Source organism: Rana temporaria, chromosome 12 (genome assembly GCF_905171775.1).
Source record: "Rana temporaria chromosome 12, aRanTem1.1, whole genome shotgun sequence".
Taxonomy (NCBI): Eukaryota; Metazoa; Chordata; class Amphibia; order Anura; family Ranidae; genus Rana; species Rana temporaria.
Window position 1 is genome coordinate 22,919,225 of NC_053500.1, and position 14,720 is coordinate 22,933,944.

General features: G+C 42.4%; 1 protein-coding gene across 1 annotated transcript in view; it reads right to left on the reverse strand.

Annotated features, from left to right (window-relative positions):
• Nucleotides 1-251: 251 nt before the first annotated feature.
• Nucleotides 252-14,720, reverse strand: part of EDN3 (endothelin 3) — a 106,708-nt gene continuing 92,239 nt past the window's right edge. Inside the window, exons 4-5 of the mRNA XM_040330458.1 lie at nt 10,614-10,716; nt 252-2,885 (exon numbers count right to left, since the gene is read on the reverse strand). Of these exons, the coding sequence (XP_040186392.1) occupies nt 10,650-10,716 (67 nt within the window). The 3' untranslated portion in view covers nt 252-2,885; nt 10,614-10,649. The remainder of the gene's footprint in view (nt 2,886-10,613; nt 10,717-14,720) is intronic.

Sequence of the window (14,720 nt, forward strand, 5' to 3'; positions counted from 1 at the left end):
TTGCAGTTGTCTTAGTAACTGGGAGTACACAGACATGTGTTCCTTAACCCCCTTGGCACATTGGTCCGGTGTTCATAGCAGGCCTGGTTCTCCATCGCTACCGCCACAGGCTCTAGTGGGTCGAGTGTCTCCCTCCTGACTCCCACGGCAGCTCTTGGCTCAGAGCCCGGTGCTGCATGCAGCATTACGTTGTGGAGCAGCAGCCATCTGGCTCGGTGGATGGGATTATTCTGGCTTACAATTTCTGGGACAGTCATGTTTTTACTGGAACCATGTGAGTACATCTTGTTCTCCTTTTCATTGTGTTATCAATAATGGAAGTTTTACACTATGGGAGCGCTTCCCTTCCTATCCTATTGATTGTCTATTCTGCAGCAGTATGTGGGCAGTATCAGACTGGCACAGGGTAATTGCAGGGGACAGATTGCTTGTGCCTTTAGAACCAGTCATGGGGGAGGTCAGGTCGTGTGAGGCAGATCAGGATACACATCTTCAGATAAATAAAAATGTGTGTAATTAATTTTAGCTCATGTTTTATTTGGTTAAAATCTTACAGTCTAATGGTTTTGCCACGTTTCTCTTGTTTAAATTAGCATGGTATTTGAGGCACTTACCCCTCAGGGAACTGAGCTGAACTGAATTGCTGGAGACTCTGAACTACAAAGGCTCCAGCAATATATGCACCAGCTGTTTGGTTTTTTAAGGCTCATTTAGCTTCTGGGATTTGTCTAAAGTGGGCAGTGCAACTAAAACTATCTGCAGTGTATTAGAACCAAAGACTCTGCTGGGGCAGACTACAAGGTAAGCTGTATGCCATGTAGACACACAAGAGCATGGCATGACAGCATGGCTCTCTTCTTGGCAACTGAGTGGTCCACACAGAGCAAGAAGTCTTTCTGATTCTATGTTCAATAGCAGACGGGTTTTCATTGAATGACTGACAAGCTCTCCTGCTATTTAGCCTTAAAGGAATCATGCCAAAAGCAGTCACTTTTCAGTGTGCCACCTAATTGTTTAGATTTTTTCTACCACACTGGGCACAGTACACCAGAGCAAACAAACCGCACTTTACTGAAATCAGACCTCTAAACAGTGACTTCTGCTTAGTTGCTTCTGGGTTACTTGACAATTACCCTTTACCTTGTTGCATAAGCCAGTTCATGTCACATATAGGAGAATTGATGGGCGATAGTTTGGCATTTTTCAGCACGGTGGAATGTAACCTAAAGTTGTGATTGTTCATTTTTGTAGTCCTTTGAGGTTTCTTCCAATGATTGGGGTACTGTGTGCTGAGAAATTTATTTTCCTCTTGGGTGACTTTCAAACTGCAAGGTTGTATATGGTCCAGATTTCCATTTCTTCTGATGCTGAAATGACCGTTGCAGTTCTAATGCGTTCCAGCTGAGAACAAGGTCATTTTAAACAAATCCATCAAGATGAGTTGTTGTTTGTTTGTTAGCACCCTAGTGATTGTAGGATAACGGTGTCACCCAGTCCAATGCAGACACTTAGAGGATCGGGATATGGCTGGCTGATTTAGCAAAGCTTTCATATGCATAATTAATTTCTTTCAAAGCTATGCAGTAAATTTAACACAGATTCTCAGCAATACAAATACAATACTAGAGGCTTGTTTGGTTTTATTGGCTTTACATGTCATAAAAGGATAACCCCACTAATTGCCTTTCAGTAGATGGGGGGTGAGGTAAAAATGTGCATATACATTTTTACTTTGTTGTCCCTTATTGGTTGAATTCCTCACTCCAGCTTTCTCCTGAGCTGCAGCCCCCTCTGTGTTTTGGTGACCCAGAGCCTCGGATGCCCAACCAAATAGAAGTTCCTAAAAAGGACCCTTTCAGGACAGCTGAGGCTTCCCGTCTCTCTGAATAGTTGGGAGTTATGAAGAAGGTGCTGCAGAGGTGGTGGGTTGTCCTAGAACAAGCACTGCATTCTGGGTGTTAGCCAAAGGCACCCTCAGATGTGACAGATAACCCAGTAATGAAAGAATGGCAGTTACTTTACTTTTATATTACTTACAGAGTACATCTGCACCGTGTATATATAGTTACTATTTTGAGTGAAACTACCACCAAGACATTGGCACCTTTACCTCCAGGTAGCTAATCACATTGTAGTTTTTTTTTTTAAATAATCCTTTGAGACATATTTCTTGCTTAAACTTCTCTCATTCTATACAAAACCTTTAACCTTGAGAGTGATGTCATTTTTCTCTGCCAAATCACAAGGGTCCTCCCTCCAACCAATCCTCAGAGAAGGCTGGTCAGGATGGCATGTATGAAATCACTTTTTGTAACAAGGATGTAAGAGATCCTCTCGACTCTCTCTTTCCATCATCCGTTCAGTAGCTCTCACTGTGAGCCTGATTTAATATTATAAGTGCTTTGAGATGATGGGAAGAAAAATTCTTCTTTTAAATGAAGCAGCAAATTAACTTTATTAATGTTTCAAAGTACATGGAGGCTTATAGGGCAACGCCCCAGGTGATATACAGCACACTCACGTCACCCCACACCCACTGAAAAGCAAAGTGAATTAGCGCTTTTCTCTTGTTTTGCAGGTCTGCAGCACATTGCATTGTGCACCTTTCTACTGGTGCTGGCAGTGGACTGTTGGACTCTCTACGGACAATTCCCTCCAGTGTTGTAGGACGTAACCACTGTCGTTCTTCACTTCTCTACACAAAGACTGGATATGAGGTAAGGACAATTCTTTAGAATGTAAAATGCTTAGTGTCACTTGTGCCTGAATGGGTGACACTTTTAACAGGCGGCTGTGTCCGCTATCTGGTTGTCGACCTATAAGCGACAAGTCAATAATCAAGAAGTGTCTCCGAAACTCACTTGTCCTAAATGACATCTTCACACCTAGAGAGAGGAGATAAATCATTACAATTATTCAAAATGTAGTCGTAATGGATTAGCAATACCTGTAAAATATATATATATTTTTACTTGTAGATCAAACTACTCCAGATTGGAGAGGTAGAGCATTCAAAACATGGAAAAGTGATGGCAGAATAAGATCAACCAAATGGTACATCAATTCTTCCCAATTCTGCTGTGAAGGAACAAGCCCACGGGTGCCGTTCCTTCAGAGCGCATGGACTGGAAACCTTTTCTAAACTGTACAGGTTTAGGAGATATTTTCAATACCTATAGGTAAAAGTTTGCAGAGGAAGTTTACTTCCTCTTTTATTTTCTGAACTTATTTGTTTTGGTTTCTTTGTATGTATGCACGGTTGTTATTTACATGGTGAACATTTTATGTCGATAGCACCTAGAAAAATGGTGACGCGTTCAATACTTATTTTACCCGCTGTATCTTTCTTACGCATGTTTGAATCCACCTACCATTACAAGCATCAACTTACTCTTTCGGTAAAATAATACTTTCTAAGATTCATTTTGAACTTTCCTCCTGCTACTATGAGGTCAATTCCTTGTGTTCTTGGTCTTCATATTGAAAATATTGCCCACCAGAACTATATTCCCAGCCTTCATGTATGAAAGGTTTCAGTCATGTCTCCCCTTTCATGCTTTCCTCCAAACTGTACATAAGAGTCTATATACTGTATAGTCTCTCCTGATATACTTTATCCCCCCCAGGCCTTGTTTGATACAGCAGGTCTGTCAGTAGTTCTCACTGCTCAACAGTAACCGCTCAGCCGTGTTTGACTGCATTTATAAAACTCTTTCATGTGTGTATATAAAGTCCTAATTGGGTACTATTTGCACACTTTTAAATTGATTTGTATAATCTATGACCCCTTGATGCAAGTATTTTTAAACTATGTAGTGCAATCAAACACACCCTGCACACAAATGATGCGGATTGCAAACCTTTCCATCTGCAGCTATACTACTCACTGATCCCGGCCCCTTACCACGTGATCAGCTGTCAGCCAATGACAGCTGATCACGTGATGTAAACAAAACCTCAGTAATTTTTTCTCCTCGCGCTGACAGCGTGAGAAAAAAAAAAAGCCGATCACGACTCTTGTACAAGGGACATCGGTCCCGAAGAGGAAGAGGCACATCTGCCTCATCTGTGCCCACCATTACTGCCTGCCAGTGCCCATCAGGGCAAAAAAAGTGCTATCAATGCCCACGAGTGGTGCCAATCAGTGTCACCTACCAATGCTGATCAGTGCCCATCACTTCCACCTCAGTGTCACCTATCAGTGCCTATCAGTGCAGCCTCATCAGCGTACATCAATAAAGGACAAAAATGATGTGTTTGTGTAAGCAAGTCGTTAACCATGCTGCACTTTATAAAAGGCTCATTTACACCTGAACGTTTTTTTTGTTTTTGATAGGTTGAGAAGTTCATTGCAGCTTTTCACATGCTGTAGTGTGTATGGGTCCTAAATGTGCTTTTACAACTGCATCCCATAGTGTGACTATATCCCTAACCCCTTATCTACCAAGGTAAGTTTATAAACATTCTTTGTTATTCATTTTTTCGGTCAGCAATCTGTTTCAAGGTAAAAGTGAACAGGGTGGCTCTAGAGTTGTCCAATCACTTTTACAGAACCATTAATGTAATGCCTGCGGTTATTAGTCTATCCCAGTCTCCCGGGAAACTTGGGGCCACAGTAAAATGCCCCAACATTGAGAGCAGTAGGAGCTTGGAGCAAATATTTCCCCCCCTCCCCCGATAACCTCTGTGAAGAATGAACCCAGGAGCGATGTGTATTACTACAACATTCCCCGGTTACTGCAGTTGAGAGAGCAGCAAACAAGCATGATCTGTGCTTGATGTAGTGGAGGGCAGAGGTGACATTAGGGTTCTAATAGATCCCAGATGTTACCTGCCCATGCTATCACATAGGGGGCTCGGAAGGGCCCCTTGTGATAAGAACAAAGTTAAATGAAGAAATATTACAGTGTCAAAAAAAGAAAGAAAAATATAAAAGCACCTCTATTGCCTGTGCACACATTTTTATATATATATACACACACACACACACACACACACACACACACAGTGGATATAAAAAGTCTACACACCCCTGTTAAGGTGTTAGGTTTCTGTGATGTAAAAAAAATGAGACAAAGATAAATAATTTCACCTTTTAATGTGACCTATAAATTGTACAACTCAATTGAACAACAAACTGAAATCTTTTAGGTGGAGGGAAGTAAAAATAAAATAATATGGAAGCAAAAGTGTGCACACCCCTAAACTAATACTTTGTTGAAGCACCTTTTTATTTTATTCCAGCACTTAGTCTTTTTGGGTATGAGTCTATCAGCATGGCACATCTTGACTTGGCAATGTTTGCCCACTCTTCTTTGCCAAAACACTCCAAATCTGTCAGATTGCGAGGGCATCTCCTGTGCACAGCCCTCTTCAGATCACCCCACAGATTTTCAATGGGATTCAAGTCTAGGTTCTGGCTGGGCCATTCCAAAACTTTAATCTTCTTCCGTTCCTTTGTTAATTTGGATGTATGGTTTGGGTCATTGTGCTGAAAGATGAAGTTCCTCTTCATGTTCAGCTTTCTAGCAAAAGCCTGAAGGTTTGGTGCCACTATTGACTGGTACTTGGAACTGTTCATAATTCCCTCTACCTTGACTAAAGGCCGTGTTCCAGCTGAAGAAAAACAACCCCAAAGCATGATGCTGCCACCGTGCTTCATGGTAGGTATATGGTGTTCTGGTGATGTGCAGTGTTGTTTTTGCGCCAAGCATATCTTGAAATTATGAAACCTTGGTTTCATCAGATCAGAACACATATTCCCACATGCTTTTGGGAGACTTAAGATGTGTTTTTGCAAAATTTAGCCAAGCTCGGATGTTGTTTTTCTTCGTAAGAAAAGGCTTCCGTGTTGCCACGTTACTCCATAGCCCAGACATATGAAGAATACAAGAGATTGTTGTCACATTTACCACACAGCCATTGCTCGCCAGGTATTCCTGCAGCTCCTTTAACGTTGCTGTAGGCCTCTTGGCAGCCTCCCTGACCAGTTTTCTTCTCGTCTTTTCATCAATTTTGGAGGGAAGTCCAGTTCTTGGTAATTTCACTGTTGTGACAATTTTTTTCCCTCTTGATGATGATGATTGTCTTTACTGTGTTCCATGGTATATCTAATACCTTGGGAATTCTTTTGTACCCTTCTCCTGACTGATAACTTTTAACAATGGGATCCCTCTGGTGCTTTGGAAGCTCTTTGCGCATCATGGCTTTTGCTGTAGGATGTGACTAAGAAAATGTCAGGAAAGACCTACTAGAACAGCTGAACTTTGAGGTTAATCAGACAATTGATTGATGAACGATGGCAGATGTGTAATGACTCCTATTTAACAGTTTGAATGTGATTGCTTAATTCTTAACACAGTTATAAGTGGTTGTCCACACTTATGCAACCACATCTTATTTTTTTATTTTTCTTACTCCCCTCGCCTCCCCCAAAAGATGTCAGTTTGTTGTTCAACTGCGTTGTACAGTTTATAGGTCACATTAAAAGTTCCAAAATTATTTATCTTTGTCTAATTTTTTACATCAAAGAAACCTGACATTTTAAACAGGGGTGTGTAGACTTTTTATATATCCACAGTGTGTGTATATATCTATATATATTATATACATAAAAAATTGCACCACACATTCGCTATTGCCCTGAATGACAGAGTGAAAGCAGTAATTCTTAAGCCATCGTTAAGGGTGCATTCACACCTAAAAATGCACCCTGTCTGCAATTGAATGTAATATTCTCAGTGGGGGTTCTCGCAATTAGGCAGCCTCACTGAAAACAATGGGAAGCTGTCAGCACCCACTACTAATCACGCCCACATGCATGCAATTGCTCATTTAGTGATAACATGCGACTGATCAACCCTGCACATGGACTGATTGTGTCTAGGGCTGTCACTGCTTGGGGGAGTGTTTCATACAGTAGCACAAATAATGTGCGACATAAAAAATTGCAACTGACAATATTTTCAAAAGCTATACAATTGTTTGTGAGAGTTAAAGTAATTTCCAGAAAGATGTTAAAGTGTGTGTGTAAAATTGCTCCAGTTAGTTTAATAGATATACAGTACTGTAAAGCACGTCTTCACACAAATATGTTTGCAAAGTAAGAATGCGTTCAGAAATAGAAGTGGTAAGTTTCTTTTTATTAATTAACAAAACTGAAAGCAAATGAACAGAAGAGAAATTCAAATCAATATTTGGCTTCAAACCAGCATCAATTCTTATGGGTATACTTGCACAGAATTTTTGAAAGAACTCGGCTGGTAAGTTGTTATAAACATCTTGGAGAACTTACCACATATCTTCTGTGGATGTAGGTTGCTTCAAATTCTTCTGTCTCTTCATTTATACCCAGACAGACTCCATGATGTTGAGATCAGGCCAAACCACCACTTTCAGCACTCCTGGAGGTCTTCATTATGTTAAAAGGTAGTTCTCAATGACTTTGGCTGTATGTTCGGGGTTGTTGTCCTGCTGCAGAATACATTTGGGGCCAATCGCAAGCCTCTTTGGTGGTATGGCATGATGAAAAATTATCTGCCTGTATTTCTCAGCATTGAAGACCCCATTGATCCTGACCAAATCTCCAACTCTATTTGCAGAAATGCAGCCCCAAACTTGCAAGGAACCTCCTCCATGCTTCACGGTAGCCTGTAACTCAATTTACTCCAGAGCACATTCTGCCATTTCTCTACACCCCAGTTTCTATGTTTTCATGCATAGTCAAGTTGCTTAGCCTTGTTTCCACATCAGAGGTATGGCTTTTTGGCCACAATTCTTCCATGAAAACCACTTCTGGCCAGACAGAAAATTACTGTACTGGTATCCTCCAGTTCTGTGCTGATGCACATCTTTTGATGTCGCAGAAGTAAGCATGTGTCTTTCATCTGCTGCATTAAGTTTCCTTGGCCGACCACTACACCTATGGTCCTCGGTGTTGCCAGTTTCTTTGTGGCCTTTCAAAAGAGCTTAAAAAGGACACCTTGAAACCCCCCAGTCTGCTTTGATATCTTTGGCTGGGAGAGACCTTGCTGATGCAGTAAAACTAACTTGTGTTGTTGCAGTTCTCAGTCTTGTCCTAGTGCAGTGATGGTGAACCTTGGCACCCCAGATGTTTTGGAACTACATTTCCCATGATGCTCAACTACACTGCAGAGTGCATGAGCATCATGGGAAATGTAGTTCCAAAACATCTGGAGTGCCAATGTTCACCATCACTGCCCTAGTGTATGACATGAAACTGTCTTCCATAAACCTCACTCTTAGTAGGAGAGTTTGGCTGTTCCTCACCCGGTTTAAGCCTCCTACCTTCCAGGACACCTTGTTGTTCTTTACACCAAGATAGTTATTAATGACATTGACTGTATGTTTGGGGTCGGTCGTTGTCCTGCTGAAGAATAAATTTATGCAGCCAATCACACACCTCCCTGATGGTATGGCATGATGGATAAATATCTGCCTGTATTTCTCAGCATTAAGGACACAATTGATCCTGACCAAATCTCTAACTCCATTTGCAGAAATGCAGACCCAAACCTGCAAGGACCCTCCACCATGCTGTTGCCTGCAGACACTCTTTTAGACAATATTTCACATTTTGAATTATCAGTATCTGCACCCCAGTTCTGTGCTGATTGCATTGCTGGACATCTTTTGATGTTGAAGAGAGTAAGCACGATGCGCCTTTCATCTGCTGCCTTAAAGTGGAAGTAAACCCACCTATCATTTTCAGGCAAGGAAGCTGCCATCTTGGCCTATGTTTAATCTTCAACTGCCATGATGCTGCACATGTGATCAGTTATGACACCAGCCATTGGATGGTTTGACAGTTTGGTTGAGAGCACAACCAATGTGACAGTTGGCAATCCCGGTATGCCGGAAATGTAACTGCTTTTTGAAACTGTTAAATCGATGGGTTTACTTCCGCTTTAAGTTTCCTTAGCGGACCATTGCATCTATGGTCCTCACTGCTGAGTAATATAGGCGGATGCTTTTTCATCATTCCATGCCATCAGGGAGGGGTGTGATTGACCCCAAATTGTATTCTGCAGCAGAACAAAGAACCAGGAGTCCTGGAAGTGATGGTTTGGGTCTTGCAGAACCCTGATCTCAACATCATCGGGTCTGTCTGGGATTACATGAAGAGATGGAAGGATTTAAGGCAGCTCAAATCCACAGAAGATCTATGGTTCGTTTTCCAAGATGTTTGGAACAACCTACCTGCCAAGTTCCTTTAAAAACTGTAAAGCTGTGTACACACGATTGGTTTGTCCGATGAAAAAAGACAGATGGACTGTTTTTATCAGACAAACCGATTGTGTGTAGGCCCCATCGGTGTAAAAAAAATAGAACATGTTTTACATTTTTCCTATGGATAAAAAAAAAAAACAATAGGAAATTCCGATGGTCTGTGTGAAAACTCCATCGGAGAAAAATCCACGCATGCTAAGAATCAAGTCGACGCATGCTCGGAAGCATTGAACTTCATTTCTTTAAGCTCGTCGTAGTGTTTTACGTCACCGCGTTTTGGCACGGTCGGAAATTAAGTCTGATAGTGTGTAGGCAAGACTGATGAAAGTCAGCTTCGTCGGATATCCTACCAAAAAAAAATCATCGGATTTGATTCCATCAGAAATCCAATCGTGTGTACACGGCTTAAGTGTACCTCAAAGAATTGATGCTGGTTGAAGCCAAAGGCTGGTCATACCAAATATTAATTTGATTTGGCCTTCTGTTTGCTCACCTTACACTTTATAAATTGGTCACAATAAACAATTTAAAATATTTTTGAAAGCATTTTTACTTTACAGTATTTATTTACACCTGCATTAAACCTTTGCACAGTATTGTGAATGGAATGAGCTTGGCATAGTACATGTCATAAATATATAAATATTATAAAAAGAATATAAATGTCCAGAGATTATGAACTCTTAATGCCTGTACCCAAACTAAACAAGAAAAGATGTGACAACAAAAGGGACATAAAATATCAAGGTCAGCACAGAAGTCTGTTCACTGTGTGCAGAATCAGAAAAAAATCTCTAAACATCCTTTCATCTTTTGAATTATTCTTTTATTGCAGATCACCACTTTTTGTTTCCATGTGATATTCGCTAATTAATTGATATTTTTTCCCCATTAAACATAACTTCTATTGCTCGCACTTATGGAATTTACAGCCTGTAAGTTATTGATTTTTGTGTTGTTCTGTGTGTGAAAAGTCTTTTCATAAAAATGATTACTTGCTATCATACAGGTTATCACTGTAGCTACATATTTTTCTCAGGACAGGTTTGCCTGAAGCACTGTAATGATTGATTTTCACATAGGCTTATGAAGAGATCAGGAAAACATGAAAGGTTAGTGGCTTCGGATGACGGGTGTGGAAAATGGCCGCACAGGAAAAAAAAATCTCCAGGTAAAAACTGTGGATTTTATTACAGCTACTTCTAATTGATGTGCCGCTAACTTGTACTTGAGGATTCCTGGTCTGTTAATAAGGGAAAGATGATCTGCATAGAGATCCTGAAATGACCTGTATAGATGCGCATTGACCTTGTAACTGGACACTATTCATTATGTGCCAGGTGTGTGTATCCAGGGGGTCATACCTGATGTGCTGCAGGCCTCACCCCAGTGGCTGGCCTTCATGCTGCTGCACGCATCCTTGTCTGTTTTATTCTGATATTTCTCTGTCTTCTGCGGACTGGAGGTCTACAAGGAGCAAAAAAGAAAAGAAAGATGTGTTGTGAGACTATGCTGTATTATTTGTGGGCCAGCACTTACATAAAATTACTTAAAGTTCATTGCAGCCCTGAGCTTGTCTTAACCCCTATGACTGCTGCAACATAACACCCAAATCATTGATTATCTATTCTAGAAGAATACTGGCTACTACATCATTGCCAGTTAAAGGATTAAATGTTCCATTGCAGATCCTTTATTTGTCATAGTCTTTGCAGACTGCATACAATACTAAACATATGGCCCCCCCCTCAGCCTGCACCTCCCGGCTTCTTTTAAGTCCTGCTGTGCTAGATGGAGCACTTCGGTTACAGTAGATAAGTTGCCCGACCTCCCAAAACTGGGAAGTTGATTTTAATACAGCAGCAAAAAAATGTGAGCCTTTATCCAATTTTGTATTTGCTGTGTGTTCATCATACTGGGAAGATTTCTTCTCACTTTGTCCCTGTCCCAGTGATAACTGCTACTTGTATAAGGCCTCATGCACACTGGACATCATAAAAAAAGCCAGTAATGTTAGCTGTAGAGTGAATTTTTCAGCGTTTTTTGGGCATTTTTAGCAAAACGATACTCCCATAAATGCTTATGGCTCAAAAATGCTGATAAAACGCAGAATAGCCGTGTTTTTAATTAGTTTTCAGACTTGGAACTGTTTTCCAGCTGAAAAACTCCTTTCAAAACACACTAGTTCTGGGGGGGTTTTCCAGCCAGAAAACAACCCTGCCAAAAACTGCTAATAACAGCCTATGTGTGCATGGACACATAGGCCCGGATTCACGTAGCATTTACGCCGGCGTATCTCAAGATACGCCGTGTAAGTGCACACATGCGCCGTCGTATCTATGCGCCTGACTCTGAAAGCAAGATACGCCGGAAACTAGGCTTCATCCGACCGACCTTAAGTTTCCTACTCTGTCGTATCTTGGGCGCATATTTACGCTGGCCGCAAGGGGCGCCCCCATTGATTTACGATTTGAATATGCAAATGAGTGAGATACGCCGATTCACAAACGTACTTGCGCCCGGCGCATTAATATACGCGGTTTACGTAAGGCTTACGTCCGGCGGATAGTTATTCCCCATCTATGAGGCGCAACTCATGCAAAGGTATGGACCAGGGAACAGCTGTCGTATTTTACGTCGTTGTCCGTGAATAGGGATGGGCGTAGGTTACGTTCAAGTCGTAGGCAGTGATTCGACTTATCTTAGGCGTTCCTTCCGACGTGATTCTGAGCATGCGCACTGGGATACATCCATGAGCCGGCGCATGCGCCGTTCGTTATGCGTATCTTACGACGCGTTACGCCGAAGGAACCCAGCGTAGATTTGGGAGCAAGTGCTTTGTGAATACTGCGCTCGCCGCTCTTCGCTACGTCGGCGTAGCGTATATTCGATACGCTACGCCGGCATAACTATGCGCCGCTGTATGTGAATCCAGGCCATAGGATAAGATGCTGGGGAGTTTACTGGCTGCAGAAAGAAACTTCTGAAGCCAAAAACAGCAGCTTCAAAAGCGTGCATAAGGGCTGAATTACCGGGGCAGAAGAGGAATTCACTCCAGAGGGGGTTTTAACCCTTCCCCACTCTTTCCCAAACATATCACCTGCACTATTTTTTTTAATGCAGTACACCACATCACACAGCCATGCGTTTTATCTTGTGCTGCTGTACACTGCAACACTGGTTCTTTAGTGTGCTATTCAAATTAATGACACTTTGGTATGTGAAATGTAAATGGGGGTTACTGCAACACGCGGGTGCAGTTGGACTTTTTTCCCCCGTTTTGCATTAGCCAGATAAGCTCACTGTAGTAGTTGGTGCCTGAAAGCATCTTCAGGATGCGGGACACACTGATCTTATAAAGGTGCAAGTTATCTATTCACATACCATGGAAACCCTGGCACCCCCACATTCAGGAAATAATTGACCCCATACTTGTGCTCAGCATTTCATAAATGCTCTTAAATAATTGAAATAATGAGTATGATTTCTGGGAACCAGCTTCTGTGCGCATCCATCAGGGGGCCACATGTGAGAATTGATAAAAGGAGAACATTTCATTAAAACAAACAGCAGAACACGCTCGCTCGCTGTCATCTGATCCTCCCTGTATCCCCCTGGCCGTGGTCCATGTCTGGTGAATACATGCCTTTCTAGCTCTGATGAGTCTCACATGGCCACCTTCACCTGGAAGGCTGCACAATACAAAGTGACAAGAGCTTGTTGTAATCACGCTCTGATTCATGAGAAGGGCACAGGGGGCACACAGTATCCTGCAGATCCAGGCAAGGATTTTCACTTCAGTTCAGTTATGCATTTATTTAAAGTTTCAAGGGAAGTTTAAAACAAAAGTTATTTCTAATATTGTTGCCTGAAATTGTATCATTGTCCCACAATCTGCAGCAGACTTTTTGGCTCTTGGTGCATAGACTTGTTTTCAGGTACTAGGGTGGGGGCCGATTCATAAGGCAGTACAACAGCTAAAGGAGTCAGGAGAGAATAGCATTTATCAAAGCTGCCATTCCTGATTCTTCAAAGTTATATAATCCTGTGCTACATACCTAGTGAGTGACTAACCCAAAACCAGCAAGAAACATGGCAGCAATGATGTCCTGTACTAGCTACCCCCTGCTGACTCTGCAGTGAGTACTAAGAATTCAAACTGCTGGCCCTATATTAACCCTGTGTAATAATAAACACGGCTGATCGCTCAGTCTCCCTCTCTGCTCTGAGCAGAGAGCCAAGACTGTCAGTCAGCAGCTCTCTGCTATCCCTTGCAGCAATCACTGGTGTGGAGGGGTCAGGAGGGGCTGACTCAGGGCACTCATAATATATTGGACCTTCTTAGAGCTCTGCAACCAAAACCCCATACAGAGGTATAGGCAGAGAGCTGGAGGGAGAGATTTCAGGAGCCCAACTCTGCAACATAGCCAGATGCCCCTGGGATAGGCCCAATCTCCAGTCTAACAACCCAGGGCAGACGACACTCGTCCACCCAGACAACAGTCCGGGTGGCACAGATTATAGATCACCTGACTCCACCCAAATAATTAGGTTCTCTCAGCAGGCCAAAGGATTCAAGAAAACCCCTGCCTATTGGCTGAGATATCCCATATCTTGACCTTGAAATGTCCTTCTCACATCTAATCAGGGTTGCCAACCATCAGTAAATTTACAAACAGTTTGTAAAATCTGTAATTTTTGCATCTGTCCATAAATGTCCATTACGGACATACAGACTACACGTACAAAATGGACATTTATCGACAGATGCAAAAATCACAGATTTTGCAAACCGTTTGTAAATTTACTGAAAGTTGGCAACCCTGCATCTAATGCCACCAAGTGCCAGGCCATCTAGTGGCAGAAGAGAAAAGTACAACAAGGCCAAACTTAGTTGTTAGGCCCCGTACACACGACCGAACATGTCTGCTGAAACTGGTCCGTGGACCAGTTTCAGCAGACATGTTCGGTCGTGTGTAGGCCCGAGCGGACAGGATTCCAGCATACATTTGCCCGCCGGGCCTTTTTCCAGCGGGCAAATATTTCTGGACTTGTTTTAAAACAGCCCGCTGAAATCCTGTCCGCTCGGACATGTTCGGTCGTCTGTACAGACCTATCGTACATGTCCGAGCGCCCGCCATCCCTCGCATGCGTCGAATGACTTTGACGCATGCGTGGAAGCATTGAACTGGCAGGGCCGGCCACGCCCCGCGGATTTCTGTATGATGGTGAGTACAGCCACCATACAGAAATCCCCAGGCAGACATGTACGGTGAAAACGGTCCGGCGGACCGGTTTCATCGTACATGTATGCTCGTCTGTACAAGGCATTAGAGATCCATTGATTTCTCCCTATCTACAGTAGCTAGTCTTGACAAGGAATTTGGTGAGGAGCTCCCTGACTAAACCCCAGGGCGCTACACTATCTTTATGTCTTAAAACAATTTGAGATAAAGAATTATCAAAGGGTG